Below are 27469 nucleotides of genomic sequence, written 5' to 3'. Positions count from 1 at the left end.
ATAATTTATTCGCTTCTCCAATATATCTACAAACATGTACTGTATGGGCATACACTTTATAAATAATGTCTCAGAAAAATATATACCTTTTAGCAAGACTGGAACTCGACCACTACAAAAATTTAATAATATAGAAAACATTTTTTTTAATCTGGCAGTGATTTAGTCTCTAAATGTGTTTTAAGGATAATTTAATGACTCGAGACTGGATATCCTAAGTTATTAATATTTATAAATGTCGCTTTAAGACTTTTATTACCTTTAGTCCTTTTGAACTTGGAAAAACTATCATCTGGCAAGCATATAAAGTATTTCATCCTAATAGTCTTAACCACTTACCTCTCTTATTTAATAAATGTATTCTAAACTAGTAGGTAGGGTATGATACTTAAACAGATTATTCAAATAATATGCATTAACAGTAGAGAGAAAACATTGTTTAATTAAAAAATTAAATACAGCCGCACAGTCAATAAGAACATTTTTACAGACTGATTCCACTTCTCACTTATTTATAAATGTTGTCACTCTCTGTGCACAAGAACATACACTGCTAGGCAAGCCAGCACTGCAAACTGAAAGAAAACAAACTTGATGAGAAATTTATGAAATACAACATATACATTATACCATTACATTAAATTATATTACAGTTTTACTCATCTATCAACATGGAAGTTATAATATACTTGTAATATCGGGACCAGCACACATTTCTTTAAGTTTTGTTTCCTTATAAACAATTTATTATTTATTTATTTCCCTTATCTATGCTAAACCTAGATCCAGTACATATGTTGTAGAAAACCAATGAAGGTGAATTGTGGTTCACAGAGGGCATTCCAGCGATACTTAAGTATTAGTTACCAAAGAACTGTTGAATTCTGATTCTTTAGTTTTACTTATTGAACTAAATAAACATGTCAAAGTTATGGTGTCTTTTTTGATACAATCAAAATAATTTTATAAAAATATACACACCTTAAACTTAGGATACTCATTCATATATATTGTGACCATTCCAACGTAAGGTAGAAATCCTCTTGCTCTACCAACAACATCTTTTTTTGTCAACCATAACTGACCCTGAGCATATAACCCTCTATCATCTACACTATTATTATCTCCTTTAGTCAGAAACTTAACTGTGCCATTATTTCTGAAACGAGAATAACATGAAAGGCAATAGAATTACAAATTTAAAACAATTGTAGAACACTTATAAAAAAATAATGTATTTAGAACATTTATTCAAATTACAGCTGAAAGAGTTTCAGAAATTATGTATTGTGGAATTGTTCCTCTATTATGTTGTAAATGCAACCTTTCTATTCAAATTTGTAAATTATAATTAATTCTGCAGTAAAAAAAGGACAGTATTAAACTCTCTATGAATGAATTACATATACCCATATGTTGTTGTTAATAACAACAAAACTTGTTTTGCCTTAGATTGATGTGTCAAATATTTTAAATTATAGTACTATTTACAGATTAATTAATTTTTATATATATCAAAAGCATCTAAAATCTTACTTCTCGTGCAATTTTAACACTCTATGTACAATAGGAATGTCACGCCCCTCCACCTTGAACACTACAATTTCACCAACTCGCACTGGTTCTTCTGGATAATTAGTAAGAAACAATAAATCTCCTCTGTGAAAAGCGGGCTCCATGCTCCCAGACAGCACAACCACAATTGGGCTTTCACTGCCCGTAACAACCATTAGACCTTTCCATATCATTAGCGCTGATGAAACTATCATGCCAAAACTAAGTACTTGATAAATAAACTGAAAAATACAAAAGAAAACTGTGTTAACCGGTACCAAGCTCACGTCATCTGACTGTAGGTTTTAATGAAAACACAATACCTGGCGTTTATTCATGCGTTTCACATCGTCAAATAGACTGTCCAACATGTTTATGTATGATTGATGAGCGTTAATATGGATTACTTATTTAAGATATTGGTTGTTTTATAAATAATAAAAAATTAGTTTTCGAAAGATATTTGACATGAAGCAGCTTACAGCATAAACCACGTCAGAGCTCTTGTACCTATACGTCATTCTTTTAAAATGTCAAATTTATAATGCAAGTTGCCATATAAATTGTAATAAACTCCCTACTTGGTCTGTGACTGTACTAGTTTAGTATTACTACTATGTGTATAATATTTTCATTAATATTTTTAAAACAAGGTATTATTTATATATTTTAGGAAAGTTTACAAAAAACGTAGCAATGTGTTTATTAAGATATTTAATAATATCACTGAAGTAACCATAGATATTTATAATTATCGGGCCATGTCAACATCTAAACTATCAGAAAACTTTAGCTTTATTGTTATTGTGTTAGGAGTTGTCACATCAGCCACCAACAGGTCTGCACCATTATAAAGACCCAATTCTGTGATCCTTTTCTTTAAATTGTCTTTAGTTTTTTCTTCAATACTCTTTATAGATGCCATGTATAGTGTTTTATTACGTCCATTTATCACTGTTGTAATACCTAAAATTAATACATATTTTTTATTAGTACATTTAACTGTTATAAACCTGCAACCAATTTTTAAAATTAAATTATAAACTCATTTCAATCTCTCAATCACTTAATAACATATCTCAATCCATTTTTAATAACAAAAATAATTATAAAAAGATATTGGTAAAAACCCAACCTGGACTTTTCATTAAATATCCATTATCTTCACATAATTTATCATAAATGACTTGTAATGTAGCATCTCGTTCTATCTCCAAGACTCTTGTTGTGTTACTACAGGCAACACAGTCCAACTTTCTTTCTGCACTAAATGTATAACTGTATACTCCATCAGACATATTTAGAACCATGTAGTTATTCATATTGGCACAGCATGATGAAGCTAACTTAAACACCTGTAGAAATTTTTATACTGTAGCACAGAATTTTACCTTTCTGTTTAAGAATATTACTAAAAATATGGACTACTTTTGGTTACCATCCATTCAGACTGAAGTAACTGTCATCTATACAAATAAGAATGATCACCTCTGTAGCACAAGCTGCAGCAATTGCTGCATTTGTACTAGCAACAGCTGGAATGATATTCTTCAGTACTCCTTGAGTTAGTCGGTATGTTACATTGGCAATGCCATACTTCATAGCTCTCTCTTGAGCCTTTTCATGCACCCATGCTACATGTTGCGGATCATCACCATCTAACCCTGTATTTGGGCCCCATGGATTTTCCTTACACCATTGTAGAACCTTTACATATTCAACACAATGTTCAGGTAATCTAGAACAATACAATTATATTCTAAGTAACAGGAAATTGTTATATCTTATATGTAATTAATGAACAAAGCAATTGATAAAAATCAAATACATATATGAATGTTATATTTTCAAGCATAACAGATATTGTCTGGGTCACTATGTAAGATATAAGTAGCTAATATTTTTGTTTGATGTTTAAAAATTAAATAAGCTTAAATAATTAAAGTTGAATAAGATAGCAGGTAAACTTATTCTTACTCATAATAGATTAGAATTAAACATGTAATTTAATATTTACCTAGGAGTATTAGCAATAGTACATAAAGGAAATGTTTTCTGTGGTGGGTAAAGGTCTAGGGTGCACTCTATACATGCACTCATACCAGGTAGAATTACCCTAGCATTGCCTTTAAAACCTTCTGTCCCTCCATCAACAAGTGGTATAACACTACTTTGATCTAAACTTCCTAAAATAAAAGATTCATTCATAGTACAGATGATAACAGAAGGAGAATAAGAATATATTACATAATAGTCAATTTTCTAATAACTTTTGGAAGAATGTGATAGATAAAATAATAAAATAAAAAGAGAAAGATATAATTACTGTCATCATTATACTGCAGCAACGACATTAGCATTCCATTTAACCAACGACGAGCAACAATTGAATCAAGACCACAGACTACAATATGAAACTGGCGATAAAAACCATCATCCAAATCTTGAATGGGACAATGATGAGCCACAGCTTCACAGCCCGGAATTCTGAAATAAAACATAGTAAAGAAAGACTTTAATACAAAATACACAATTGAATAAAGAAAAAAGTTACCATGGTACCTTTTGTTCACAAATTCCACTGCACACTTAGCCTTAGATAATCCAATATCATTTTTACGAAACAAAAACTGCCGATTTAAATTTGATAATTCTATGGTATCCATATCAACAACATGAAGTTTCTTGAACCCCATTAAAGCCAAATCCTTCAGTAATTCACACCCTAGACCACCAGCACCGACTATAAGCACTTTACATGAGTTCATAATGAAGTCTAATATCTCTGCTGAAGGCTCAAAATCTGGGTGACAAAATGGACCTGACCTCTCTAACAGTTTTCTAATATTGTGCCATCGTTTCTGTTGATAGTCTAAATTTTCTATTTCACCAGAAGCCATTTTTACAATAATAATATGATTCAGAATATTATTTAGCTCACTCTGTGAGAAGGAATATTTAATTAATATTAATAATAGGGTAAAGTTAGACCCAACTCTATAATGAAAAATTTGTAAGTGATGAAAATCTTAGAAACTCATTGATAAAAAACAGCTAATGATTAGTGATAAGGATTCCAAAATTCACTAAACAATAATTGTTATATAGTTGTTAGAAATTTCTACTCAATTTAAACCGAACAGTAGTTGACAGTTGAGAGTTGACACTCATGACTCATGAGAGTTTCTCTATTTTTTTTAATAATTTTATGGCCTGGTAACGAGACCTTTAAGCCAAGTCTTTTTTTATATTTATTATTATATAATATAACGTTCCACTTGTTTTGAGAGTCTATCTATAACTTCTATCAAAATGATACCCATAGATAAACGTTGTTCAACAAATCATTTAAAGCACAGATTACTATATATTCTACTATTATATATTTATTTACTATATTATATTCCCGAAATAATTAACTCACTACTTTTAGATTGCAGACAGTTTTAATCAAATCACAATTTTGTATATTAATCAAACTGTATAAACTTAAATTGTAATAATAACAAATATAATAGTGTTTTAAAAAAATTGTATTCTGGCAAAGTTATAACTTTGTACTATGTTATTCAAGCACAAACATAAACGTGTTAAACTACGTGTTTATAAAATTATTAATATTATCTGAATAAACATTGTATAGAACAAGAAGAAATCCCTACAAGCAGCTAGTTTATCTTAGCTTTATAAATAAGATATGTTAAGGACATTTACATAGTTTTCCATCAGATTTTTATGATTATCTAATATCTCACATCTAAACAGTTTTGAAATAAATATCTTATTCAGTAAGAATTATGGTCAGATTCATAATATAAGATGCATCTTATGACAGTAAATTGCGATACAACAACAGCAATGACTATGTTTTTACAGGTGTATGTAAAATTTTTATATTAATAATAATCTAGCCTTAGTGACCTTACACATCCTCTAACACCTACCTACCTGACCTGACCTAAGAGTATATTGTAATGTATGCCACAGACTACCTATTTAATTTCATTTTGTCTTCTATTAACTAAAATGCGTTCATCTAACTCATGAATTCTGTCAATGAAAGTCACTAAAACCATTTAGAATAATTACTAATTCGCCAATTTTAAATAAATTTAAAATAATTTTTTGAGTACGCTTTCAAAACAGATAATAAATGTGACTTTTGAACATAGTATAGCAAAGGTGTAAAACTTGTAACTGTTTTGTGACTGGTTGGTAAACTCGGCACATTGAAGGCTGCTATTCATACCTACTCATTTGTTAAAAAATATGGAGGTGTGATGGGGGCGCAGTGGTCGAAGATTTGACGATTTCAGTTTGTGATTTCATAGAATAGATTGTGAGTAGTGTAGTTATATTAACATCTTAGTATTCTACGTAAATCGGCGTTTTATATTAGCACTATAATGATAGTAGAATCATAAGATATTTCATAAAAATTGAGGGAGAGACTGACAGACTTAAACATAGATCAGTGGTAAGATTTTAGCTTAATACCATGCATGTGCTAAATTTGTACTTTCAAATGCCCCTTTTTATTATTTCAGTAATTTGTGTTTGCGAGTTTAAGTGGTTTTATTTTAATTTTAAATGTTAGGTAACAAATTGCTATCATGCTTCGTCGTGTAGGTATGTACTTAAGTTATAATATAGTTGCGTCGGACATGCTTCACGTTCGCCTTTATTAAATTGTATGATTTAGTTGTCTATTAATTTAGTTGATTGTATGCGTTATTTTGCGTTTCGTTTGTTACATTGAAATACTTATGTTATTAAATTATGTTGTAGATGTTAGCATGGCTGGATATAAAGGAAGTACCAAGCCCAAAAGCAAAGAAATTAAAAATAGGACTAACAAAAATGCAGTTCAAAACAGTGAAGATACTGAAGATATAGATTACAGTTTACTGAGAAGGCCATTAAGTACAAGTGTTACTGGTTTTGCGCAGGCAAGGAAAGTTTTTGATTTAGCTACAGATGAGGTAGGTTAAATTTTTAAAATTGGATATTTTCTGATTATCTTTGAAAATATTATGCATTTATTCCATTCCAGGTGAGAGAAATTTTATCTAATGAATGTAATATGATTTATGAATGCAAGGTTTGCACAAACTTATTTAGAAGCCTGGCAAATTTTATTTCACACAAACGGGTTTATTGTGCAGAAAAATGTTCCTCTGTCTACAACAGTTATGAGGCTAATTCTTTAATAGTAAGTAACTTCTAAATATTATAAACTCAAGCTATAAAATTGTTTGTTTACACAAATTAATTTGTTTTAGAAATGCGAGGTTCTAAAAATAAAAAGGTTTGAAGAAAAGTATCAAGAATTTTTAAAAGAAAATTTAAATATAAACAGCATTAATGCAGAAGATAAAAGAATACCTTTATCACGAGATCTGACAACAATAGTAGAAAAAATTGCTACAACAAAAGGGGTGTCAGATGACAAGATTAACCAGAAGAATGTTGTATTAGAAAAAATACCTAAAAGTTCAGTTGCTGTTTATCAAACTCTGCAAGTTGATAATAATGAAGATGCCATGTCTACTCAGGTTTGTTCAAAAATATAAAAATACAGTCGTAAAATATGTTGCGGAACACTAGCAAATATAAATCTAGCACATTTGTTTAATATAAAATAGGATTTGTTTTATGTTTTATAGCACAGCTTTATAGCAGGGCTATAGAAGAGTTAGTTTCTTCAGTTCATTAGTTTAACTGTAAAAAATCATTCAGTTTAGCTTCCTTTGTATTTGAAGGCAAGATAAATGAATGTATGTATTCTAAGTAATAAAATTTCAATGTATTCACTTAAACAATATAATATCAGCATATTTTTACAGGTTACTGAATTGGACAACATACTGTCTAAGGAAAATGCTGTAATGCAAAGTGATGGAAACTTTAAAGTACAAAACAATAGTGAGGAAATTGAAAATGTTATACAAATAAGTGATGATGAAGATAATTCTTGCATGCAAGAGTTGAAATGTAGACATTGTTAGTATAATCATTTTTATTTTTGCCCCCCACCTATAACTATATAATACCAATTATAATGGAAAATCCTGTAAGGGAGTTTGTGAGAATACGAATTTTGACAACTTGTTCATTGGAATTATTTATTTTATATATTGCTAAATTCAGGCTCAAATAAAGTCACTTCTATTATCAGATTTTTAAGTGTACAGTTTAAGAGTATAATAAATAATTATGACAAAAGTAGGTACCTAATTCAGTTTGTGATCTACTATGCAAACGCATATTTTCACACTTAAAGTCCTAAACCAATATTGATGATTTTACATTAACATGTTCATTCATGTCAATCATAAGTTTAAAAAATTATTGTCCGAAAATATATCAACATCTGCCGGCATATACTTTTATAAATAACTTATAAATTTTAGGTGACCAACAGTTTTCAACTCGAAAAACGTTGAAATTCCATATAAAGACAAAGCACGAGGCGAGTAGACTCGTCTACCCGTGTCCAGACTGCCTCGAAATCTTTTCCACATCATGGAGCGTCTACAGACATCTCTTCAAAGTACATCGGTATGTATAACTACAATACTATAATACCTCTTATTAAACGGCCTGGCATTTTAGTCGAGGAATAATTAAGGCGTTAACATTCATTATAAAAAATCTGTAAGCAAAATTGGTTTAAAATAAAATTAGTTCGAAAAAGCCACTAATATATATATATATATATATATATATAATAACAATAATATTAAAAAACGTAACTATTTCAAGAAAATAAAGTACAATAGACAGACATAAAAAAATGTATTTTCAACGACGTTTTATTTTATTTAGAAAAACTGCTGCGCAAATTCGAAGATTGCGAGAGACAATTCAGTCAAAAGCGTTTCACATGAATAATCCGCCTGCATCTTACGAGAAACGTAAAGCCAACGCTAAACCTGTTACCTCACTCAAGATTACCGACGAAGAAAGAATGGAACAAGAAAATCAGGTGACTATACTAACGTTATATTGTCAAAGAGTGAAAGAAATTGGGTAAAATTAAGTAAATTTTGAAGTTAATCATTAATAATATATTGAAATTAAAGTTAGGCTTAGTAAATTCTTGAAATATATCGTGCTATTATAACGCTTCATCTCTGTTATTCGCGTAAACGCTTAATTAATGTAATAAGTAATCTTTGATTCAGTTCGGTAAAAATCGATAAATTGTCGGTTCGGAATGCAAAGAAATCTCGGGTGAACTATGGGGCGGTAACTTTCATGTCTAGTGGTTAATAGAAATTGTGCCCTAGGCATGGATGGACAATATGGAAGGCGACGGAGAGCTACCTCGTTGCGGTGGATGCGGTCGTACGTTTGAGCGTCGAGCAGCGCTTGTCGCCCACACGAATACGTGCCAACCACGTTCGAGGGCATTGGCCAGACGACCTGATGCTAAAAAGATTGAAATACAGATACGGAAGGACTATAATAAGGGTGCAACAGTTAAAGGTATTGGTTGTCTTCGTGTGTGTAAAAATTAATATCTTTGGTTTTTGTAAACAATAACTTCCTTGTTTTGCCTTTAGTATTGCAAATAAATAAACATTCTTCCACTGATCCGAAGTCCTTAGTATATTTTGATTGAGACTTTTTTTTTTCAGAAAAAATAACAAATGAAGTTGAACCGCCGGCACCTAAGCCGACACAGCAAATAGAAGATACTGAAACACGCAATGAAACCTTGACTGAAGCTATAATGAGTATTGTTGGAGTTGCTGGACCAGATGTGGAAGAAGAATCGTCCATTGAAAAGCCCGATTTAAATATGGATGTGATAAAGCCAGTTCATATACTGCCATTCTGCCATCAAGCTGAAAAGAGCAATTTCAATGTACTTAAATTAAAAGTGATGCAGAATATAGTACTGGAGGACCTGTCATGTAAAAAGTGTGAAAACAAATTTACGGAGCCGAACGATTTATTTGATCATGTAGCGGGTCACTACAATTGGGTTAGGTACGCGTGTAAACTCTGCAAGTTCAGGCATTACGAGTACGAAAAGGTCTCTGATCATGTGAAAGTCGTTCATAAATTGAAGGGAGATGCTGAGTTTTACTTTAGCACTATAAAAGCATTAGACGGCGCGGAGGCCACAGATATTACTGAGCCAAAAGACATAACTGAGACTAGTCCTAATTCAAGAAGGCCCAGCCGATGTTCTAGTGATTCAAGCAAGTTATCAGATGATAGCTCATCTAGTAGCACTCCTATTGAGGTTGGGAGTCGAAAGAGGAAAGTTAATGCATTCAGAGCTGCGTCAAAGAAAAAGAAAGCATTCATAAATGGTAAATTATCTTTGTTTCTGTTTTCCGAAAATATTATTTATATAACTTTTTCTGTATAAGAACCTTATGTTTCATTGTATTTGTTATTTTAAAGTAAATGTACCTATGTATTGTTACAAAAATTAACTAATTAATTATATAGATGCAGATGGTTTCATGAAAATATATACAAAGTATGTAATGAATGGAAGTACGAACTCGTAATTAACAGTTAAATTGATTACCGTGGTCAAAAATTTATTATTATAAATTTACAGATGATGGAGATGGTGACAGTAAAGACAGTGAACCCTCACCACAAAAGGATTTAATACAAATTGAAAATGATTCTTCTAATTCAATTGGCTTTAATGAAAACTCATCAGATGTGGACGATTCAGAAGAGAAGGCTAGTAAACGAATTAAAATAGACTATGTTACTACTAGCATATCGCGGAGACCAATTCGTAAGAGAACAATACCGAAAAATAAAGATTTTGAATATGATTTATCGAACTTGCTTAAAATGCAAATGCATGGGTACAAGGAATCCCAAACAAATAGTAATATAAAATCTGCACAAGCTAAAAAGAAAAGTCAGCAAGACTTTATCAATAATTATAATGCCCTTAATAAAGATTGTTCTGGTGCAATGACTACCCTGTCTAGGCAGTCCGTAGCAAAAAACAAAGCTCATATGATTACAACCGATTTTGCAGTATACAGTAATAATAAAGATCAAAGAATTTCTAACATATTTGTGAGACCAATGCTACCAAAAATTATACGTGGAGATAAAATTTCGCCTTCAAAAGACCAAACAATAAATACTGGAAAAGAAATTGCAAATATTAGTTCGAAACCAATAGAGCTAAAGGAATTGGTTCATTGCAGTGATATATTAGATAAACCCTTACAACCGAAACAAAACATTCAACTAGAAACTGCGCAAAATATACATAACGAGGAAGATTGTGAAACTCCAAACAAAAATGTTAGAGATGAAACAGATTTTAAAGATGGGGGGCCTTCCAAACCAAGTGCGACTGTTTCGGAAAAACCAAAATCAAATGTTAACTTAGTTCCTATAAAACTCCGTAAACATGGTCTTGATCTCATAAAAAATCCTTTGATAAAGAAGAACATTAGTGACTTTAGTAAGGCTGGTATGAAAACAAAGATACTGGTCATTAAGCATATAAATAAAAACGATGGCACCCCGAGTATTAAGACTCCTTTAAAAATTAAAAGAATAAAAATTAATGAAACTCAAACTATAAAGAATGATAGCAAAAAAACAGATCCATTGGTAGTAGTTAAGGTTCCAAGTGTAGAAAGTGAGATACCACCAATTGCTGTAAGTAATAATAATAACACATCAGATAATGACCAAGAATTCGAACAAAATAGTGATATCAAAGAGAGAAATGAAACACAAGATACCAACAAACATAATACAATTTGTAATGAAGAGACTATTAATACAATCTTAATACCAGAAACTGATACTAATGAAATAACAATGAAAGAGTAACAAATATGTTAAGAATACGAAGTGAGAATGTGACTCAGTCGTACAGATTTAGCTTTATGAATTTTAAGTATTATCTTTAAATTTATAACGAACCAGAAAGTGAATACTTGTTATTAACTATTTTAAGATTGTAGGTTTATTACGGGCAATTATCATCGCTGCCGAAAACATAACCTATTTACTGTTTACTCTATTCGTAAAATACGGCATCAGCAAGCTTCCTTAGTTGCTTCCGCAGCTTAAGTGTTAACTCTACTCTTCGCCGAAGAGCGACCTATTTGTGAAGCATATACTGTGATATGCGTAAAAACGTACTTATATAAACTTGAAGCTAAACATCAACATCATTAATATTTGGGAAGACATTATTAAGTCTTTATTATAATAATTTGTGATTGAATTAACGCTACGGCCAATTTAATCAAAAGTTATTATTTTTCTGTAAAAAATAAAGAATTTGTAAATATTAAGATAGATAGTTTAGTTATTACCATGGCTATTGCAATAAAAACCTTATTAAATCATAGTTTTTTTTTTTATTTTCAATTAAGACATACATTTTGTATCCCTGAATTTGAAATAAATGCAAGAATATGCAATTAAAATGTAATTAATTAACAGACTACCTAACTCGCATACATTATCTTTTTGATAAAAATAGACTAAATCGTAAACCAGTAGAATTAATATCTGTGATAATAAGGAGTCCCTCTACAGACCCAAATGCAGTATTATATTTAAAAAGTGAAAATAGGGCACATCCCACTCAATAATAATATGTAATAAACCTCTTTAATAATTGATTTAAACCTTTTTTGTCTATGAAAAATATGTGATGTAATGTCATAATTTAGAAAGACTTGTTCAAACTAAAATGCCATATTTACTATTACTTTGTTGAATTAGGTGAGTGAGACCACTTAGATAAGTAAAATAAAAAAAGCTGTTATAACTATTGTTTATTTGACATAAGTTTACAGTCTCTTCCATTCATACAATAATGTTTATTATGCATTCTTTGCTAGTGTTTCCGCCTTGGCCACAACTTCTTCAATAGGACCAACCATATAGAAGGCTACTTCTGGAAGGTGATCATATTGACCTTGCAGGATCTTTGAGAATCCTTTAATAGTTTCTTCCAGTGGTACCAATTTACCTGGGTGACCAGTGAAAACTTCAGCTACTTGGAAAGGTTGAGAGAGGAACCTTTGGATTTTACGCGCACGTGACACGGTCAGCTTGTCTTCTTCAGACAACTCATCCATACCCAAGATAGCAATAATGTCCTGGAGGGACTTGTAGTCTTGTAGAATTTTCTGAACGCCACGAGCGACGTTGTAGTGCTCTTCACCAATGATATTGGGATCCATGATACGGGAGGTGGAGTCAAGAGGGTCCACAGCTGGGTAGATACCAAGCTCAGCAATAGCACGGGACAGCACAGTAGTAGCATCCAAGTGAGCGAAGGTTGTGGCCGGAGCAGGATCAGTCAAGTCATCAGCTGGCACATAAATGGCTTGTACAGAGGTAATGGAACCCTTCTTGGTAGTAGTAATACGTTCCTGCATAGTACCCATGTCAGTAGCTAGAGTCGGCTGGTAACCTACAGCTGATGGAATACGACCCAAAAGGGCAGATACTTCAGAACCAGCCTGTGTGAAACGGAAAATGTTGTCAATAAAAAGCAATACATCCTGACCCTCTTGGTCCCTAAAGTATTCAGCCACAGTCAGACCAGTCAAGGCTACACGGGCACGAGCACCAGGGGGCTCATTCATCTGACCATACACGAGAGCTACTTTGGAGGTCTTGTCTTTAAGTGAAATTACTCCAGACTCAATCATTTCATGGTATAAGTCATTACCTTCACGAGTACGCTCTCCAACTCCAGCAAATACAGAGTAACCACCGTGAGCCTTAGCTACATTGTTAATCAGCTCCATAATGAGTACAGTCTTGCCTACACCAGCACCCCCAAATAAACCAATCTTTCCTCCCTTTGCATATGGGGCCAATAAGTCTACAACTTTGATTCCGGTGACAAGAATCTCCTGTTCTACAGACATATCTACAAACTCTGGAGCTTCAGCGTGGATTGCGGCCCTTTTGTCGGTTGGGATTGGACCGCGTTCGTCGATGGGCTCACCAATGACGTTCATAATCCGACCTAGAGTTTCTACTCCCACTGGGATACGAATAGGAGATCCAGAGTCGAGAACTGGCTGACCGCGAACCAAACCTTCGGTACCGTCCATAGCGATGGTACGCACGACGTTCTCTCCCAAGTGTTGCGCCACTTCAAGGACGAGCCTTGGCGAACGGTTCTGTACTTCCAGAGCATTTAGGATTGATGGAAGATTGTCTTCAAACTGTACGTCTACGACGGCACCGATGACTGCAACTATCTTACCTTGTGCCTGTCCTGTGGCTTTTGCAGCATAATTCCGGTTACCCGTAGAGACCGACACAATTTTTCCACATTCAGCAAAGGACTTAGCAGCCAAAAGGCTGCTTCCAGCTCTTCCTACAGCCCCTAACATTTTTCTAAATGATATGAGAGGGCTGAGAAAAGATTTTTCAAAAATTAAATTATGTAATAGAAATAACCTATGCGCGATACGATATCTGCGCCCTGCTCCAGAGACCAATAAGAATATATATAAATGTTGCCAGTTGCTTGAATTGTAGTGAATTGCCACTTCTATCCAGAAAAAAATAATTATCAGCTGTGCTTAAAAATTACGGGTCTTCAAAATATAATAGCACAATTACTAAAATTACAATATTTCCTTAATTAAAACACTGTTATTTTCTTCCTCATTCCTTAAGCATCCTAATATATTCTCGAAGCCGCAAACAAATTATTTAAATCAAATTTTAAAAAAAACAGGCTGTATATTTATTTAATAAATATCTTATCGTCAAAACTTCGCAATACCGTATTTGATAAATTTAAGCGTCCATTGCATAGATTATCTGAGCCAAGAAGACGAAGTGAAAATAGTTGTTTATTTACCATATGACAAACTTTAACCTCAATCAAAATTGAAGTTTTTTAATAAGACCAACATCCGTCAAATTTTTAGGCCTCCTCATATCAGGCTACACGCGAGACCGCGAGTGTGAAGACGGTGCGCTTGTATTCCTCGTCATCTCTCATGTTTCCTCACCTGGCCTCGCTGTCACTCCGTATCCCATAAATTAATATCAGTTTCGTGAAAACCTCGTAAACAGCAGTTTCTAGTCTTTTGATTAATTAAAGATGCACTGAAAAAGGCATTAAGGTGTGGGGTAACTTTCTGAGAAACCTTATAGTAGGGGAGCCCAAGAGGGGATTTCGGGATTTACTCAAGCGCGGCAGATTAATATACAGGGGGATACCTTGTACCCGGTTAAGTACCTCCACCAAATATGAGACCCATATATAAGGCCGCCCGAGAAGGATACAGGATCAGATTAGTAAAAAAAAATTGATCATCAGACATTCTCGAGCGCGTCAGATTAAGGTAGTGTGAGTTAATCACATCCTAAAAAGTGTATATTCCACTAATCTGACAATTTGAGAGTGACGTAAAGAGAGGGGAGGGCAGCAAAGTTGTAAAAAAAAACGTCATCTTGACATTCTCGAGCGTAGCTAATTTTTTTTTTATTTTGAATGAAATAATTCAAGAATATTGAAAAATATATAATCTGACGATTTCCGCAAGCCGAAATAACAAAATTTCGTCGATAAAGTTTGTGCGATAAACGCGTGCAGCTGCGTGATGCCTACATTTCCTTCTCCGCGTTTCCCTCAAAATTAGATTTCATGTAAATTTGAACCGATTCGGACCGATAGATTTTGAGAAATTTTGAAAAATCTAAAAAAATAACAATTTGTTTTTTTGAAAGTGTTTTTTTGCAATAACTTTTAAACGGCTTTATCCATCAACTTCAAAAACTAATCCACCTTTAAGCTTAAAAAACGACGTCGATCGCCACCAAACTGGTCAAAATCGGTTGATTCGTTCGAGAGATATCGTGAACGAAAGAAAACCGAAAAAGTGTTTCTATCACATAACTTCGACATTTCATATCGGATTATCGTTTTTGATGAAATTAAATAATTAGAGCTTAAAAAATGCGTCGATCGCCGTCAACCGCGGGAAAATTGCTTGATCCATTCAAAAGTTATTGGGGTTTGAAAATTTCAAAAATAGTGTTCTATGAAACTTCTATCAGACTTCGAGCTGGGAGAACTCAAACGCATAGAAATATTATTTCTTTGAACTCAACGAGCTCATAAGTACAATTTTAAGCGCCCAGGAATGGAATTGCAGGGATGGCCTTTAGGGTGAACCGTTTTTCTAATATTTTTTTTGTCAGATCAGGCAAATCCCTCTAGATAATCGTCAGATTATGAGACAGTACGTTTAGAATATAAATCTGAACCATATATATGTTAATCTGACGCGCTCGAGTATTTCAAAATGGCGAATTTTTTTGCACATTATAATAATGGCTGCGAGTTTGCGTCAGATCGAAATCGTCAGATTATTGAATGAGAGCTTTTGTTTTGGTGCACTTAACACCCCCTTAGAAAACCTGACGCGCTCGATAAATTTTTTTTTTTTTTCATTTTTAACCCTTACGTACAACCACCCCCATCATGCAAATGATCAGATTAACGTACGTACATTATTAAAAATACGTAGGACATTGATGCTATCAATATCTGACGCGCTCGAGTATGTCCATGCAACAGTTTTTTTTTACATATTTAAACATCTATAGCCGCTTTCCCCACCGATGAAAAGGTATATATCATATAACATTTTTTTCTTCTTATCATCTAAGCTTTGCAACCCAATAGGTCTCCACGACGCTCGAGTAAATCCCCATTTAGCATCGTGGGCTCCCCTACCATTAGAATGAATAAACACTGAGAATTTATATATTCCTGTCTCTTATATTGTGGCCCTCTTTATCATATATATGGGGTACATTACATATCTTGTAGAAACCACTGTAAAACATATATACAAACATTTAGTAGCAAAAAATGCGTTAAACTATACTATAGTTAAAACTAAACTTTAGTTTAAATGGAGATGGGTAGGGTATGTAACAAGACTGACGATCGATGGACCATAAGGGCGACCCGGTCCTGTTGGGAAACGAAACAGAAAAACCGATCACGTGATGGGCGGACGACATTGCAAAAACGGCTGTCTCGAGCTGGGTGCAACTCACACAAAACCGAGATACTTGGAGTTCCTTGGAGGAGGCATTCACCTGTGGATGGGTTCTTGCAAAATAATTAGAAAAAAATAGGAAAAAATTAGTATAATTTACATTTCTTAAAAAATATAAATGTAATAAATAGTATTAAGTTCACTTCGTTCTTTGCAAAAATAAATAGGCTTTTTTATTTTACGTATTTATTTTGGTACCAAAAAATTAAAAAGTAGGTACTAATCTCTTCTTATTTCATCTACCAAGATCAAGTAAAAACAACCAAATTATTCTAGCAGGTTGCATTACACACTGACACAAAACGAATTTGGTTGGGAATGATCAATGAGCCCATTCTTATTTACGTCACCATGGAATTGAGACAAAGTCACACTAAAGACGACCAAATAACGCTAAACGAATTTTTATTTTTTATTTAATTTTTAGCCATACGAGCTACAGTTGACTATATAAAATATAAATTTTAAAGCATAGAGTATATAATAATATAAAAGTTAGTATAAAGCTTACTTTCCTCAACTTGATCTGTGCTTAATACTTATTACTTATTTCACACTGCTTATTACAAATATTAATTATTAATTCTGTTTTAGCTATTTTCCGATTTCTCAAATAGTTTAACATTCATCTAATGAATCTTCACTATTACTAAAGATGTTAAGAAAAAGATATTATATTTAAAGACCAAGTTATATAAAACATTTCGCAATACTACTAAAACATGTTCAGAAATAGAATTTTAAATCAAGTAAGTTATTTTCATAAATATACTATGTTCATATCTAATAAACATAATTGAGTGTTTTCCCCGCTTGTAGGTTATTCGGCAATACAGAGGACAAAAATATGTTGATTATGCAAGAGTTACCGTCTTTAGTCCCTATTACGCCAAAATTATCACAAAGCCACAAAGTACGATAGCCGCCGAGGAAAGTTATGTAAAAAAATTTATGAAAACTGTCGGATGGATGGATAAAGAGAGAACGGTAATGTTTCAAATAATTTAAAGCAACTGATCGCCATACAAAGTTCTGCTCAACTCACTTCACAAGTTTCTAGTTTTATAGAACATGCTAAAACACTTCACATTTCTACCATAAATGCATTTAGTGTTAAAATTTTAGATTTTAAAACATTGGTTGCTTTGTTTTGATTGTCAAATACATAGAGAAATATAATACAATACATAAATTTTTCATATAAACAAAAGGATTAAATAATATTAAAACAAACAGGATCCTGTACGAGTCACAGTACAGTAAAACAGTTCTTCACAAGGACCATTCTATTTATTTCACAGAAGGTTTAATTTAAATGTAACTTTTCAGCGACTAAAATTAACAGGCTACTTTCTGTATGAGTGTGTCCCTGAAAAAGTATGCTACCAAGAATGGTTCGATATCCTTGAACTGCCTGATACATTTGCTTCATGGTTTATTATTACCGAGCTTCATGTTTGGCTGATATTAGTAAGATATATGGCTGAAGATGTAACAATGGCTGGAGAGAAAAAGAAGATGGTTAAAGGAGATGGCCATTTTGTTAGAAATTGTGTCATTGAAGCTTTGTGGGCAGATGTTGCTAATAGGATAAAATTACTTGAGGTACTCTTAGTTCTTACATATCATAATTCCACTCTCTAATGAAAGCATTAGATTATAGAAGACAATGTTAATTTTAATATTTAGTGTGAAGAATTTTGCTTTTTTTTATAGAACAGGGGGCAAACGGGCAGGAGGCTCACCTGATGTTAAGTGATACTGCCGCCCATGGACACTCTCAATGCCAGAGGGCTCGTGAGTTTGTTGCCAGCCTAAATTAATTACTTTATTTAAAAGATAAGGCTCCATGTAGTGTTTTTGTTTTTATTCTGTAATGTTTATAAAATTGTTGGTATAATTTAAAATTTTTACCTTGTCAGGGTGCAAATGTAGTAATAGCCAGAAAACAAGTGACTGAACTCTCAGAACAATTTCAAGCAGCCCTTGTTGGCTATGATGAAGGTCTAGAAGACGATAAGATTTTGGCATCTGCTGTATGGAGAAGATTTTATTCCTTATCCGTGGAAACTAAGGCAGAACATGTTGAGAAAATAGTTCACTTTATTAGGCATCAGGTACAGGAAGTTTTGTAATAAAAAATATTTCAAAATATTTTTCTCTTTTAAAATATGTTTCTACTAATATACTTATTTTAATTTTCTAGTACTCAAGGAATTATTTCATTAAAAATATATCACCTGTAATACAAAATATATATAATTTGTATTAAATTTATTTATTAAGAAGATTCACAGTACAATACAGAAATAGTTAATATATATATATATATATATATATACATTAACATTGTGGGCCAATTACAAATCTCCACTAATAGTTTTGTTTTTTTTTATATAACAAGAAGGTAAACATTCCAAACATTTTTAGTGTAAAACAAAAAAGAAAAAAAAACAGAATTAGTTGACAATGAAAGGTTATCTATGCATTTCATTCATCACGGTTGAAATAATATTGTGTCAAAGCTTTCCTTGGCTCCTTGCTGTCACGACACTCTCAGCGAACATATGAATGAATTAAAAGTGATTTTAATATTGTTTATAAAGTTTAAATTGCTTTTTTTTTCAGATGTTGGTCCTTGATCAAATACCAAGCAAAGACCTAAAATGGCAACCCCAAATTACTTGGTTAAGTATACATGATCATTAGTTAATAATAAGTAGGTATTGTTAAGTTTTATAGAATAAAACAGTAAATTATAATATTTTTTTTATTTCGTTGAATAAAACAAGTCAGTTAATTCCTCACACTTTTTGCGGTCAAAAAGTACAGTGACAACAATCCTACATACGTTGGCTATTTTGCAATCGTTTGAGCAATGTGGCCATCTTGCGTCGCTTAGTTTTGAGTAAAATGCGCTATAAATGTCTAATAAATACTTCTTGTCCGTCACCATTGAGTAAACCAGTTCATTCAATGAATTTGGGGAGAAGTCTTTTACACCATACGTGTTTTTGAAATCGTAGAGTTTGAACCAATGTGGCCGTCTATTTGGCGTTAAGTTTGCTTCTGTTAAGTTATACACATAGTTGCTGATGCTTACAGGGTTCTGAAAAAAAAATTATAACGTAATTTTCAAATTTAAAATATGCGTTTTACGGCAAACGGTGAGATAGCCTAAATAAATAAATACATAAGTGGCACTACAACCTCTATAGATTAGCCTCAGATTTCTGAATCTGTGCCTGACACACGTCGACTTTTTGGTTCTAAGACATGTAATTTTCCTCACGATGTTTTCCTTCACGGTTCGAGCAAATGTTAAATGCGCACATAGAAAGAAAGTCCACCGTGCCTAAACCGTGAGGAAAATGGCATTCCTTCAATTCAATTTTTCATGACATCCTTATTTCATTCCATTTAATAATAAAAAATAGATTTCACATTGTTTAGACACTACCATACTACGCATGACACATGGGAATATCACTAATGTTGATGAATGTTGGTCTTTTATCGGAGATCAACTTAATACATTAAAAAGACTTACGTAGTTATTAGGATCAAGCACAACTATTTTATAGTTCACGTTATTATTCGTGTATGCGCTGGCACTTCCGCCACCCCATGATACAGCTATAGGAACATCCTTATCCTCAATACTGTAAAATATCTTAAACTCATCTGTGTGAGTGTGACCATTGAATTCCGCTGCAATTGTTTGTTGAAATCTGAAATATGTATTAAAAAATCGAGAAATTTAATGTTTAAAGAACTTTATTTTCATTACAAAAAAATATTTTATTTACATGAGCAACTTAATATTAATATTACTGCCTTTTTGAATTTGTCAAACACACCAATATTGCGAATTTTAGATGGTAATTGATTAAATAATTGCACACCCTCATACCTAATAGACTTCAAAAAAACATGTGCAATTCACACATTGTAGAAGTGAAACCTTCAAAAACAAAGTTTTTATAATTAATCAAATATAAATTAATCATTTTCCACTATCTAAATGTGTGTGTTCTTTAAAAACAGTATATTTTAATGATACATTTTAATTTATAAGTTTAATATAAATCTTTAATTTGGCAAAAACTAAAACAGCGAAAGTTTGAAATTCGATCAAATGAAAAAGCGGCAGTAAAGAGAGGCTGTATAATGCCTCCTATCTCATTTTCTCCCACGTTAAATCTTATGAATTGATGTTTCTGTCTCTCTTTACCGCTGCATCCGGTTTGAAATCACGACGATTCTAAAGAAGTTTATCTATCTCATTTTCTCCCACGTTAAATCATATGAATTAATGTTTCTGTCTCTTTTTACTGTCGCTTTTCCGTTGCACCCGGTTTGAAATCACAACGATTCTAAAGAAGTTTCACTTCAATAATTTATACGCGGCTTCAGCAAGATAAACAAACTCGCTCGACGAGTATTGCGTGTAGTTGTGTATTTAATTTTTTAAATGATAAGCTACTATGGAGATTTTTAAATTTAGATAGAGGTGCTATAAACATATAGTTGTTTAATCGTCATAATTTTGTTTTCTTGGTAGATTTTATTAGTCTGAATCTAAATAAATCTAAATAATGCTTTTATTAAATTTATTTGTAGTGTTGGTAAGTTATTGTAATTTCACCCTGAGAACTGTGATGTTTTATGATTAAGACTTTGTTATTACTTTTCTTTTTTGTAACATTTACAGTAAATACTAAATTATTTTCAGGCTTTCAGAAAATGTCAGTGTTTAAATAAAAAGGATTTACCTATTCACGATTCTATTGTATTCTTGTGTCCATGGATTAACTAAGTCATGAACTCCTGGAGGAATGTGTGTCAGGATATGAACTTTCTCCCCGGCTTGTTCTGCTTTGTATAGTTCACTAACTAACCAATCTAGATGGATTTTAGCATCCTGTGGATCGAATACTATCCACCTGTAAATTTACATATCAACTGCAGGTATCGTCTTAAATAGATGGTAAACAAGAATTAAATGTAACAAAACATTTTTGAAGTTATACTTCTTTTGACGCTATGGAGAAAAATGATGAGAGTGATTATTTACGATGTGCGCGCACACCGACACCTGAATTCTACATCGTATAGTTAGGTCTAGGTGGCATGAAAATCGATAACTGTTCAATTTGTATATTCTAGTATTTTTATATTTAGAACTCGTGTTTCGTCACAGTACAATTAAACAGTGTGAATAAATAAATATTATTCTGGTGGTTTTAAATCAATTTCAACGGCAGTGATACTATTTACTAATAATTTAATTAGGTATTTGAATTAAAGCTTTTTGATTAATTTTAATATTTATCGTTAATCACTACTGTTTATTGTTTTTTTTTTTCCATACGCCAAAGGAGTATAACTTCTAACGCGTGTAACATAAGTACATATTTTTTATTCATATTAATAGGCAACGATGTCAGGGCCTTGAGTAGAAGGATAAAATACTCAACAGGAATTGTATGCTCTCGCAATCCAATCCATGTGGGATTCGATTTCCAACTAAACCATAAATGTTTCGTAACAATTTTTTTAAAAGAAGCTGATCACATTCTAGTCTAACCACACTTTTTAAATTTGCTCTATTAGGTAGTTATGAGACTCCATACAACAACTCACCAATTGTTCTTATAAGCGACATTAGTGTTAAGTGATATTACTCTCAAGCCCGGTCGTACAACCATAGAAAAATCGCCCCGTCTACGCAGCGTTTCCTTCGCCTCCTCTGTTAAATAAACTCCCCATTTCCGGGCCAAGCCTTCATACAGCCAGGTTGTGTTTAACTTCTCTTGTGTTATTCTTTCAGGGGCAAATCTGATTGAATATAACTTTTTAATATTTACAACACATAAGTAATATATGAATTTAAGATTTTAGCTTTCAAGAAAAACTTATCATAGTTTTTATCGTCACATTTGTATAGAAATTTGCGTATATATTTAACTATGTATACTTTTTGGTCGACTGTTAAATTCTTCAATGACTTGCAAATTTTTATCAGAATTTCACTAGCGACTCGTCGATTACTCGACACGTTCTAAGTCCATCTAATTGCAGCGAGAATGAATTTAACGAATGATGTAATGCATTCTCTCACTTACTCCCGTCCCGATGTCACTGCCAGTTTACCGACTATAAGAGAGAAATCGACTCATTGTATCTGAAATAATGTATACTTACTGATTAGTCGGCTGAGATTCGTGGTTTCCAATAGTAGCTATGACAGGAACGTCGCCAAACGTTTTACGCAATTTATTTACAAGGTATTCATTAAGTTCGTCAATCAACTCGTAGGTGGTTTCCCATACGTGATGATCAATCGTATCTCCCATGTAATAAATAAGGTCTACATCCTAAAAAGACAATATTTTTTCTAATTTAACCACATGCCATTTATTAACTTTACTTATATTTTTATAATGTATTTGAGGAATTCCTATAAAACAGAAAATGTGGCGGCGGCAAAATAGATTCGGTACCAGAACTTTATATTTGTATGCAATTTCGACATATTTCTTTTAATATTCATAGCGCTGATATCGCAACCATCTGTGGTTATTGCAACTGCTATAGGTACAGTATTTTTGATAAACAATTCGACTGTCATTTATGAAGCAATTTTACGAATAACAGCAAAACCGCTCTCTTCACACCAAGCAAATCTCTGTCAGAATTACCTTATGTGATGAATGTATCCTTTCCACGAGATCATCGTATGCCCGAACCGGTGCATCGCAATTCCTGTAGTCGCCCCAGTATCCTGCTGGAGGCGCAAACCTCTCACTCTTTCTAGTAACATTCCTAACCTCCCGTAATGTTTTAGCTACATCAGTGTCTATAATAGGTTCACCATTAACGTAATTTAAACTCTTTAATATAATAGACTCATCTCTGTCTGAATTATACGAGTATTTATGATTTCTCGGCGTCTGTCCAATTCTACAACATGTTGGCTCTGAACAATCAGCTACGCCGTTTTCCTCGTATAGAGGATCGATGTGGGCATCTGTGATTATCGCCACTGTTAGAGGTTTCCTATTGTCGTATGATATCTGCAAAAATCAAAACTCAAGCTAAAAAATTCTACAAATGTCACATTTATGATATAGCTATATCTTTGTAAATAGGCAAGCAAGCAAATTATGAATTCATAAGCAAAAAGCCTGGATTGGATTGATAATAAAAAAGTAATGCAAGTATTGATTTCTTATTAAAAATATAATAAACTTTTAAAAAAACTTGTCGTGTGGTGTAGACTGTCGGGACTATGGATAAGATTCAGCGTCGCGACTAGAGCTAATTCAACAATGTATCCGATTTCCACATTTGGAATTCTTAGTTCGCGATTATAAATATTATTAAATTATAGCGCTGTAGCGTTTGTATATTTGATCGACACGATTCTTAATATATTATATGGATTGTGGGTGTGTGGTATCCACAAGGATTAAGATGTCAATGAAATAGATCGATCTCAAAAAAAAATGAAAGACAGTTGATAAAGTTATTTATTCGTGCAATCTTATAATTATTTATTAAATTCTTGGATTATCTATTTTTTAAATGATAAGTGTCAGATAGATAATTAACCTTGAATTGTTCGTAATAATAATACAGCTGCAACCTTTATGGGTCTTGGATATATCTTTTGTTTCTTTGATCATTTTTCTTTTATACTCAAGAATTCCTTCCGTGCCTGACGCTCGTCAAGTTTTGCGAACTTAGGACATTCCTCACAATGTTAGCCTTAACTGAGTGAACAAATGTTATGCAGAAACAAAATTCGAATGTACCATAATCAACCATAACTAACCAATTTGAACGCGCATCTGGCTTGTAAAACATTCGATTACCCGTGACAGCTAAACTATTAGTATGAAAGCGTCGTAACTGGATTTTATTTAAATCAAATCAAATAAAATAATCATTTTTTCATGTAATATAATGTACCTACACTTATAAACGTGAATAAAGAAATATACATTGAATGTTTCTAATTTTGCATTTACCAATTCTCAAATCACTATTAAGCTACCGATATTAACCTGCATTTATAAATGCTTCAAAACTTTCAATTATGTTAATTAAGCACATACTTCTTTTTAAATACTTAACAGTTCAGATTACAACAGTATTTTTTACTGTTTAGTAACTTATTAAAAATGGCTACTGTTATTGAATGTGTACACTATGAAAACTGACCTTAGAAATTTCTCCACGAGGCGGCAAATCCACTTTCCAGTTAAATCTTTCATCATTATACCTACAGTTTTCAGTTTCTGACACGGTCTGGAATAAAAGCCCACAAAACGTGCTCGCTTCTGCTTCTGGCGTATTTCTTACTATGTATGTCAAAATTGGCTGAAATAATTAGGTTGTTAAGAGCCGTTGACCTTTGGCAAACAAACGTGATCTCGGCAGGTAAAGCACGCGTCGCGACCAAGCGTGCTACCGTGTCCTGTATAGGGAGTGTTGATGGCGCAGTGGGATTTTAGTGGGTTTTATTTTTATTTCAATATTATAAATTAATATATCTATTGTTTCTAAAATTATGCTATTTATTACTTTTAATAAACGTTATGGTCTAAGAGCCCGTGGGAGGTCTTCCTTCACCGATCTGATAACCATAGATTAAAAGTAGCCAGTACCACTTTTCGATAGGCAAGCAATTATAGGCATATTTGTTTATAAAAAATATTTAATAAAAATTACGTCTCATCTGGTTATCAGATCGGTGAAGGACGACCTCCCACGGGCTCTCCTACTATTATTAATTTTTACACAATATGTATTGTAATGTTTACAACTACTTTTAAGCTTTTGTTTACCTTAAGTTTGACCATTATATATATCGCGATCTGTGAGTTTTGTGACTTCAGAATTGAGAAGAACTTTAAAAAGCTTATTTTATATAGAACTAATATAAATACATATATGTTGAATGGTTAATTTAGACTAGATAATGTTTTACACATATAAAGGCAGTCTTTAAATGCCTTTTATACAGAGATGTACTTACCACATTTAATAACACAAGTCCATGGCACATATTGGGAGTGACAATGGATAAACGATTGCAAATGAGAACGATTGAATCGATTAAATCTTCGTCCTTTACACCTGCATTTACTAAATCGATGAATGCCCAGAAGACCGACCGACAGAAAACGCATAAGAGAATCTGATAAAAACATAATAGAGAAATTAATTTAACTACAAAACGTTATTTCATACAATAAATTGAAATATAAAAATGGATACTACTCTTTATTAATTGACAAAGTTTAGAAATGAAATGGAAATAGACACATCATTAGACAAGACAAATTGTCGAAAAAAGCGACAAAATGGCGGCTTCCTCGCTATGACAAAAGAACACCAGGATGACAAAGTGGGAGGATGATATATAAGTAGAGCAGCTGGCCCTATATGGCTTCGTAAAACTAGACATAGAGAAGAGTTTCTCTTAGATCATCAACTCTAGCTCTTAGGCGAGGTCTATGTCCAAAGACAAGCTGTAAAATTAAAAATTAATTAAAAGGTTAATTGTTTATAGTAGTTCACATTTTTATGTACATTTATATGCAGTTAAGGCTATTATTATTTTATACTCTATATACATTACAGTAATGACTACATTACGTATTCTACATAAAGACTATAAATCATAATATTTGTGATTAACAGTCGATCATAAATGTCACTTTAACTAAAGAGGCAATAAATAATATAGATATGTATAATCATTTAATGTGATATGATTTAATCATATAGAAATACATACAAATCAAATTTAAATGCACATTATTTTGGAATGTATGTAATGGCAAATTTAGCATAAGTAAATGAACATAATATAAGTATAGAGTACCGAGTTGCACCCAAACCTATCTAAATTCCCTGCTTCTCAGTTTACACTGACGCGCTGAAAGTGGACCTTAGTACCTAAGACGAGTCAGGCTGTGTTGGCTTACGACAACCTCTTTTTTGAGAGATTTTGTGACCACTCAGGCAGTATGGAAAATATGTAAATATTTTATCCCGTTGATGGTTTAGTATGTGAAACAAAAATTAAACAACTAACGGATCTGCCTTCCAATCTTGTTTCTTCGTTTACAAAATCATCTTGCGGCAAATATAATATTTCTGCCAAATCGTGTATTGTGCCCCAGTCTGAGTGAGTTAATTTTTTTTGGCCCCCTCGAATAAATAATTTTTTTAGACCATCTGAAAATATACGTGACTTTAAAAAATATATAGTTTTTATCGTATTACGAAGAAATAGTGCTCTATTATCGCATTTTAAGTACTTAGAATTAAACAAATTTTCAAAGTCTTACGAATATAATGCGTGAAATGAAATTTGAGACTGAAAATTATTTTATTATAATGGTTTAATTATAATGTAATGAAATACATTTAACGAGATTGATTTATTGTAATATATTAATTTTCATTAGGTAAGTAAGAAACTACTTATAACAGCCACAAGGAGGAATGGCGTAACTAGTAATAATTTCTCGTTAAATTAGGAAGAAACAAAAAAATCTAAATATGTAATAATAATCCATACAATTATACGCATTGTAATATCAGCTACAACTCTTTTAATACCTAAAGTGATATTACAAATATTTTTACCTGCCGATAAAAAATTGGTTGCAACACATCCACTTAGTATAACAAATACACAAAACAACACTTTCATCTTTACACAACGATGGATTAAGGAATTATGATTGATAACAGGGCTCACATGTATTTATATTCAGTAGTAATTGAACATAGAAATCATTTAATAATTTACTTACTTT

General features: G+C 32.4%; 6 protein-coding genes across 7 annotated transcripts; 2 read left to right on the top strand and 4 right to left on the bottom strand.

The window, feature by feature from the left end:
* Window positions 1-422: 422 nt before the first annotated feature.
* On the bottom strand, window positions 423-2016 carry LOC110996454 (signal peptidase complex catalytic subunit SEC11A). The gene is made up of 4 exons (XM_022264122.2): window positions 1878-2016; window positions 1537-1796; window positions 982-1159; window positions 423-575 (listed from the first exon to the last, which is right to left on the bottom strand). Exons 1-4 carry the CDS (start codon window positions 1923-1925, stop codon window positions 525-527), a joined length of 537 nt encoding a protein of 178 aa, XP_022119814.1. The 5' UTR covers window positions 1926-2016; the 3' UTR covers window positions 423-524.
* Window positions 1878-4800, bottom strand: LOC110996453 (NEDD8-activating enzyme E1 catalytic subunit). The gene is made up of 6 exons (XM_022264121.2): window positions 4117-4800; window positions 3881-4041; window positions 3572-3740; window positions 3043-3292; window positions 2690-2909; window positions 1878-2520 (listed from the first exon to the last, which is right to left on the bottom strand). Exons 1-6 carry the CDS (start codon window positions 4452-4454, stop codon window positions 2306-2308), a joined length of 1353 nt encoding a protein of 450 aa, XP_022119813.1. The 5' UTR covers window positions 4455-4800; the 3' UTR covers window positions 1878-2305.
* Window positions 4801-5669: 869 nt separating this feature from the next.
* LOC110996481 lies at window positions 5670-11920 on the top strand. 2 transcript variants are annotated; one of them, XM_022264159.2, is made up of 10 exons: window positions 5670-5893; window positions 6343-6536; window positions 6608-6766; window positions 6837-7109; window positions 7401-7557; window positions 7968-8115; window positions 8383-8542; window positions 8847-9045; window positions 9198-9881; window positions 10139-11920. In XM_022264159.2, the coding sequence occupies exons 2-10, from the start codon at window positions 6351-6353 to the stop codon at window positions 11392-11394; spliced, it is 3222 nt and encodes a 1073-aa protein (XP_022119851.2). In that variant the 5' UTR covers window positions 5670-5893; window positions 6343-6350; the 3' UTR covers window positions 11395-11920. The 2 variants fall into 2 exon arrangements, with proteins under 2 accessions (XP_022119851.2, XP_022119850.2); XM_022264158.2 differs by having other exon boundaries at window positions 5671-6031.
* A 416-nt stretch (window positions 11921-12336) lies between these two features.
* On the bottom strand, window positions 12337-14057 carry LOC110996448 (ATP synthase subunit beta, mitochondrial). The gene has a single exon (XM_022264113.2). It carries the CDS (start codon window positions 13932-13934, stop codon window positions 12402-12404), a length of 1533 nt encoding a protein of 510 aa, XP_022119805.2. The 5' UTR covers window positions 13935-14057; the 3' UTR covers window positions 12337-12401.
* Window positions 14058-17179: 3122 nt separating this feature from the next.
* Window positions 17180-19390, top strand: LOC110996443 (ubiquinol-cytochrome-c reductase complex assembly factor 1). Its single transcript, XM_022264106.2, has 5 exons — window positions 17180-17377; window positions 17448-17615; window positions 17958-18233; window positions 18551-18745; window positions 19257-19390. Exons 1-5 carry the CDS (start codon window positions 17351-17353, stop codon window positions 19335-19337), a joined length of 747 nt encoding a protein of 248 aa, XP_022119798.2. The 5' UTR covers window positions 17180-17350; the 3' UTR covers window positions 19338-19390.
* Window positions 19385-27410, bottom strand: LOC110996442 (sphingomyelin phosphodiesterase 1). The gene is made up of 10 exons (XM_022264105.2): window positions 27297-27410; window positions 26740-26882; window positions 25675-25836; window positions 24858-25016; window positions 23333-23707; window positions 22836-23008; window positions 22275-22469; window positions 21404-21574; window positions 20179-20359; window positions 19385-19737 (listed from the first exon to the last, which is right to left on the bottom strand). The coding sequence occupies exons 1-10, from the start codon at window positions 27361-27363 to the stop codon at window positions 19399-19401; spliced, it is 1965 nt and encodes a 654-aa protein (XP_022119797.2). The 5' UTR covers window positions 27364-27410; the 3' UTR covers window positions 19385-19398.
* Window positions 27411-27469: the final 59 nt, after the last annotated feature.

The sequence above is a fragment of the Pieris rapae genome, chromosome 2, assembly GCF_905147795.1.
Source record: "Pieris rapae chromosome 2, ilPieRapa1.1, whole genome shotgun sequence".
Taxonomy (NCBI): domain Eukaryota; kingdom Metazoa; phylum Arthropoda; class Insecta; order Lepidoptera; family Pieridae; genus Pieris; species Pieris rapae.
Note: the sequence above shows the minus strand (reverse complement) of the source record. Positions and strands in the feature narration are given on the sequence as shown.

Coding starts and splice junctions, on each gene's coding strand:
- LOC110996448 (XM_022264113.2), bottom strand. CDS start 13,934: ATGTTAGGGGCTGTAGGAAGAGCTGGAAGCAGCCTTTTGGCTGCTAAG.
- LOC110996443 (XM_022264106.2), top strand. CDS start 17,351: ATGTTCAGAAATAGAATTTTAAATCAA. Junction 17,616..17,957: donor GGATGGATAAAGAGAGAACG/GTAATGTTTCAA, acceptor GTAACTTTTCAG/CGACTAAAATTAACAGGCTA. Junction 18,234..18,550: donor ATAGGATAAAATTACTTGAG/GTACTCTTAGTT, acceptor TTACCTTGTCAG/GGTGCAAATGTAGTAATAGC.
- LOC110996481 (XM_022264159.2), top strand. CDS start 6,351: ATGGCTGGATATAAAGGAAGTACCAAGCCCAAAAGCAAAGAAATTAAA. Junction 9,046..9,197: donor TAAGGGTGCAACAGTTAAAG/GTATTGGTTGTC, acceptor TTTTTTTTTCAG/AAAAAATAACAAATGAAGTT. Junction 9,882..10,138: donor AAAGAAAGCATTCATAAATG/GTAAATTATCTT, acceptor ATAAATTTACAG/ATGATGGAGATGGTGACAGT.
- LOC110996453 (XM_022264121.2), bottom strand. CDS start 4,454: ATGGCTTCTGGTGAAATAGAAAATTTAGACTATCAACAGAAACGATGG. Junction 4,042..4,116: donor GTGGAATTTGTGAACAAAAG/GTACCATGGTAA, acceptor GTTTTATTTCAG/AATTCCGGGCTGTGAAGCTG. Junction 2,910..3,042: donor CTGCAGCTTGTGCTACAGAG/GTGATCATTCTT, acceptor AAATTTCTACAG/GTGTTTAAGTTAGCTTCATC.
- LOC110996454 (XM_022264122.2), bottom strand. CDS start 1,925: ATGTTGGACAGTCTATTTGACGATGTGAAACGCATGAATAAACGCCAG. Junction 1,797..1,877: donor AACGCATGAATAAACGCCAG/GTATTGTGTTTT, acceptor TGTATTTTTCAG/TTTATTTATCAAGTACTTAG. Junction 576..981: donor ATGAGTATCCTAAGTTTAAG/GTGTGTATATTT, acceptor GTTTTCTTTCAG/TTTGCAGTGCTGGCTTGCCT.
- LOC110996442 (XM_022264105.2), bottom strand. CDS start 27,363: ATGAAAGTGTTGTTTTGTGTATTTGTTATACTAAGTGGATGTGTTGCA. Junction 26,883..27,296: donor AACCAATTTTTTATCGGCAG/GTAAAAATATTT, acceptor GTATATTTTCAG/ATGGTCTAAAAAAATTATTT. Junction 25,837..26,739: donor CAAGATTGGAAGGCAGATCC/GTTAGTTGTTTA, acceptor TGTTTTTATCAG/ATTCTCTTATGCGTTTTCTG.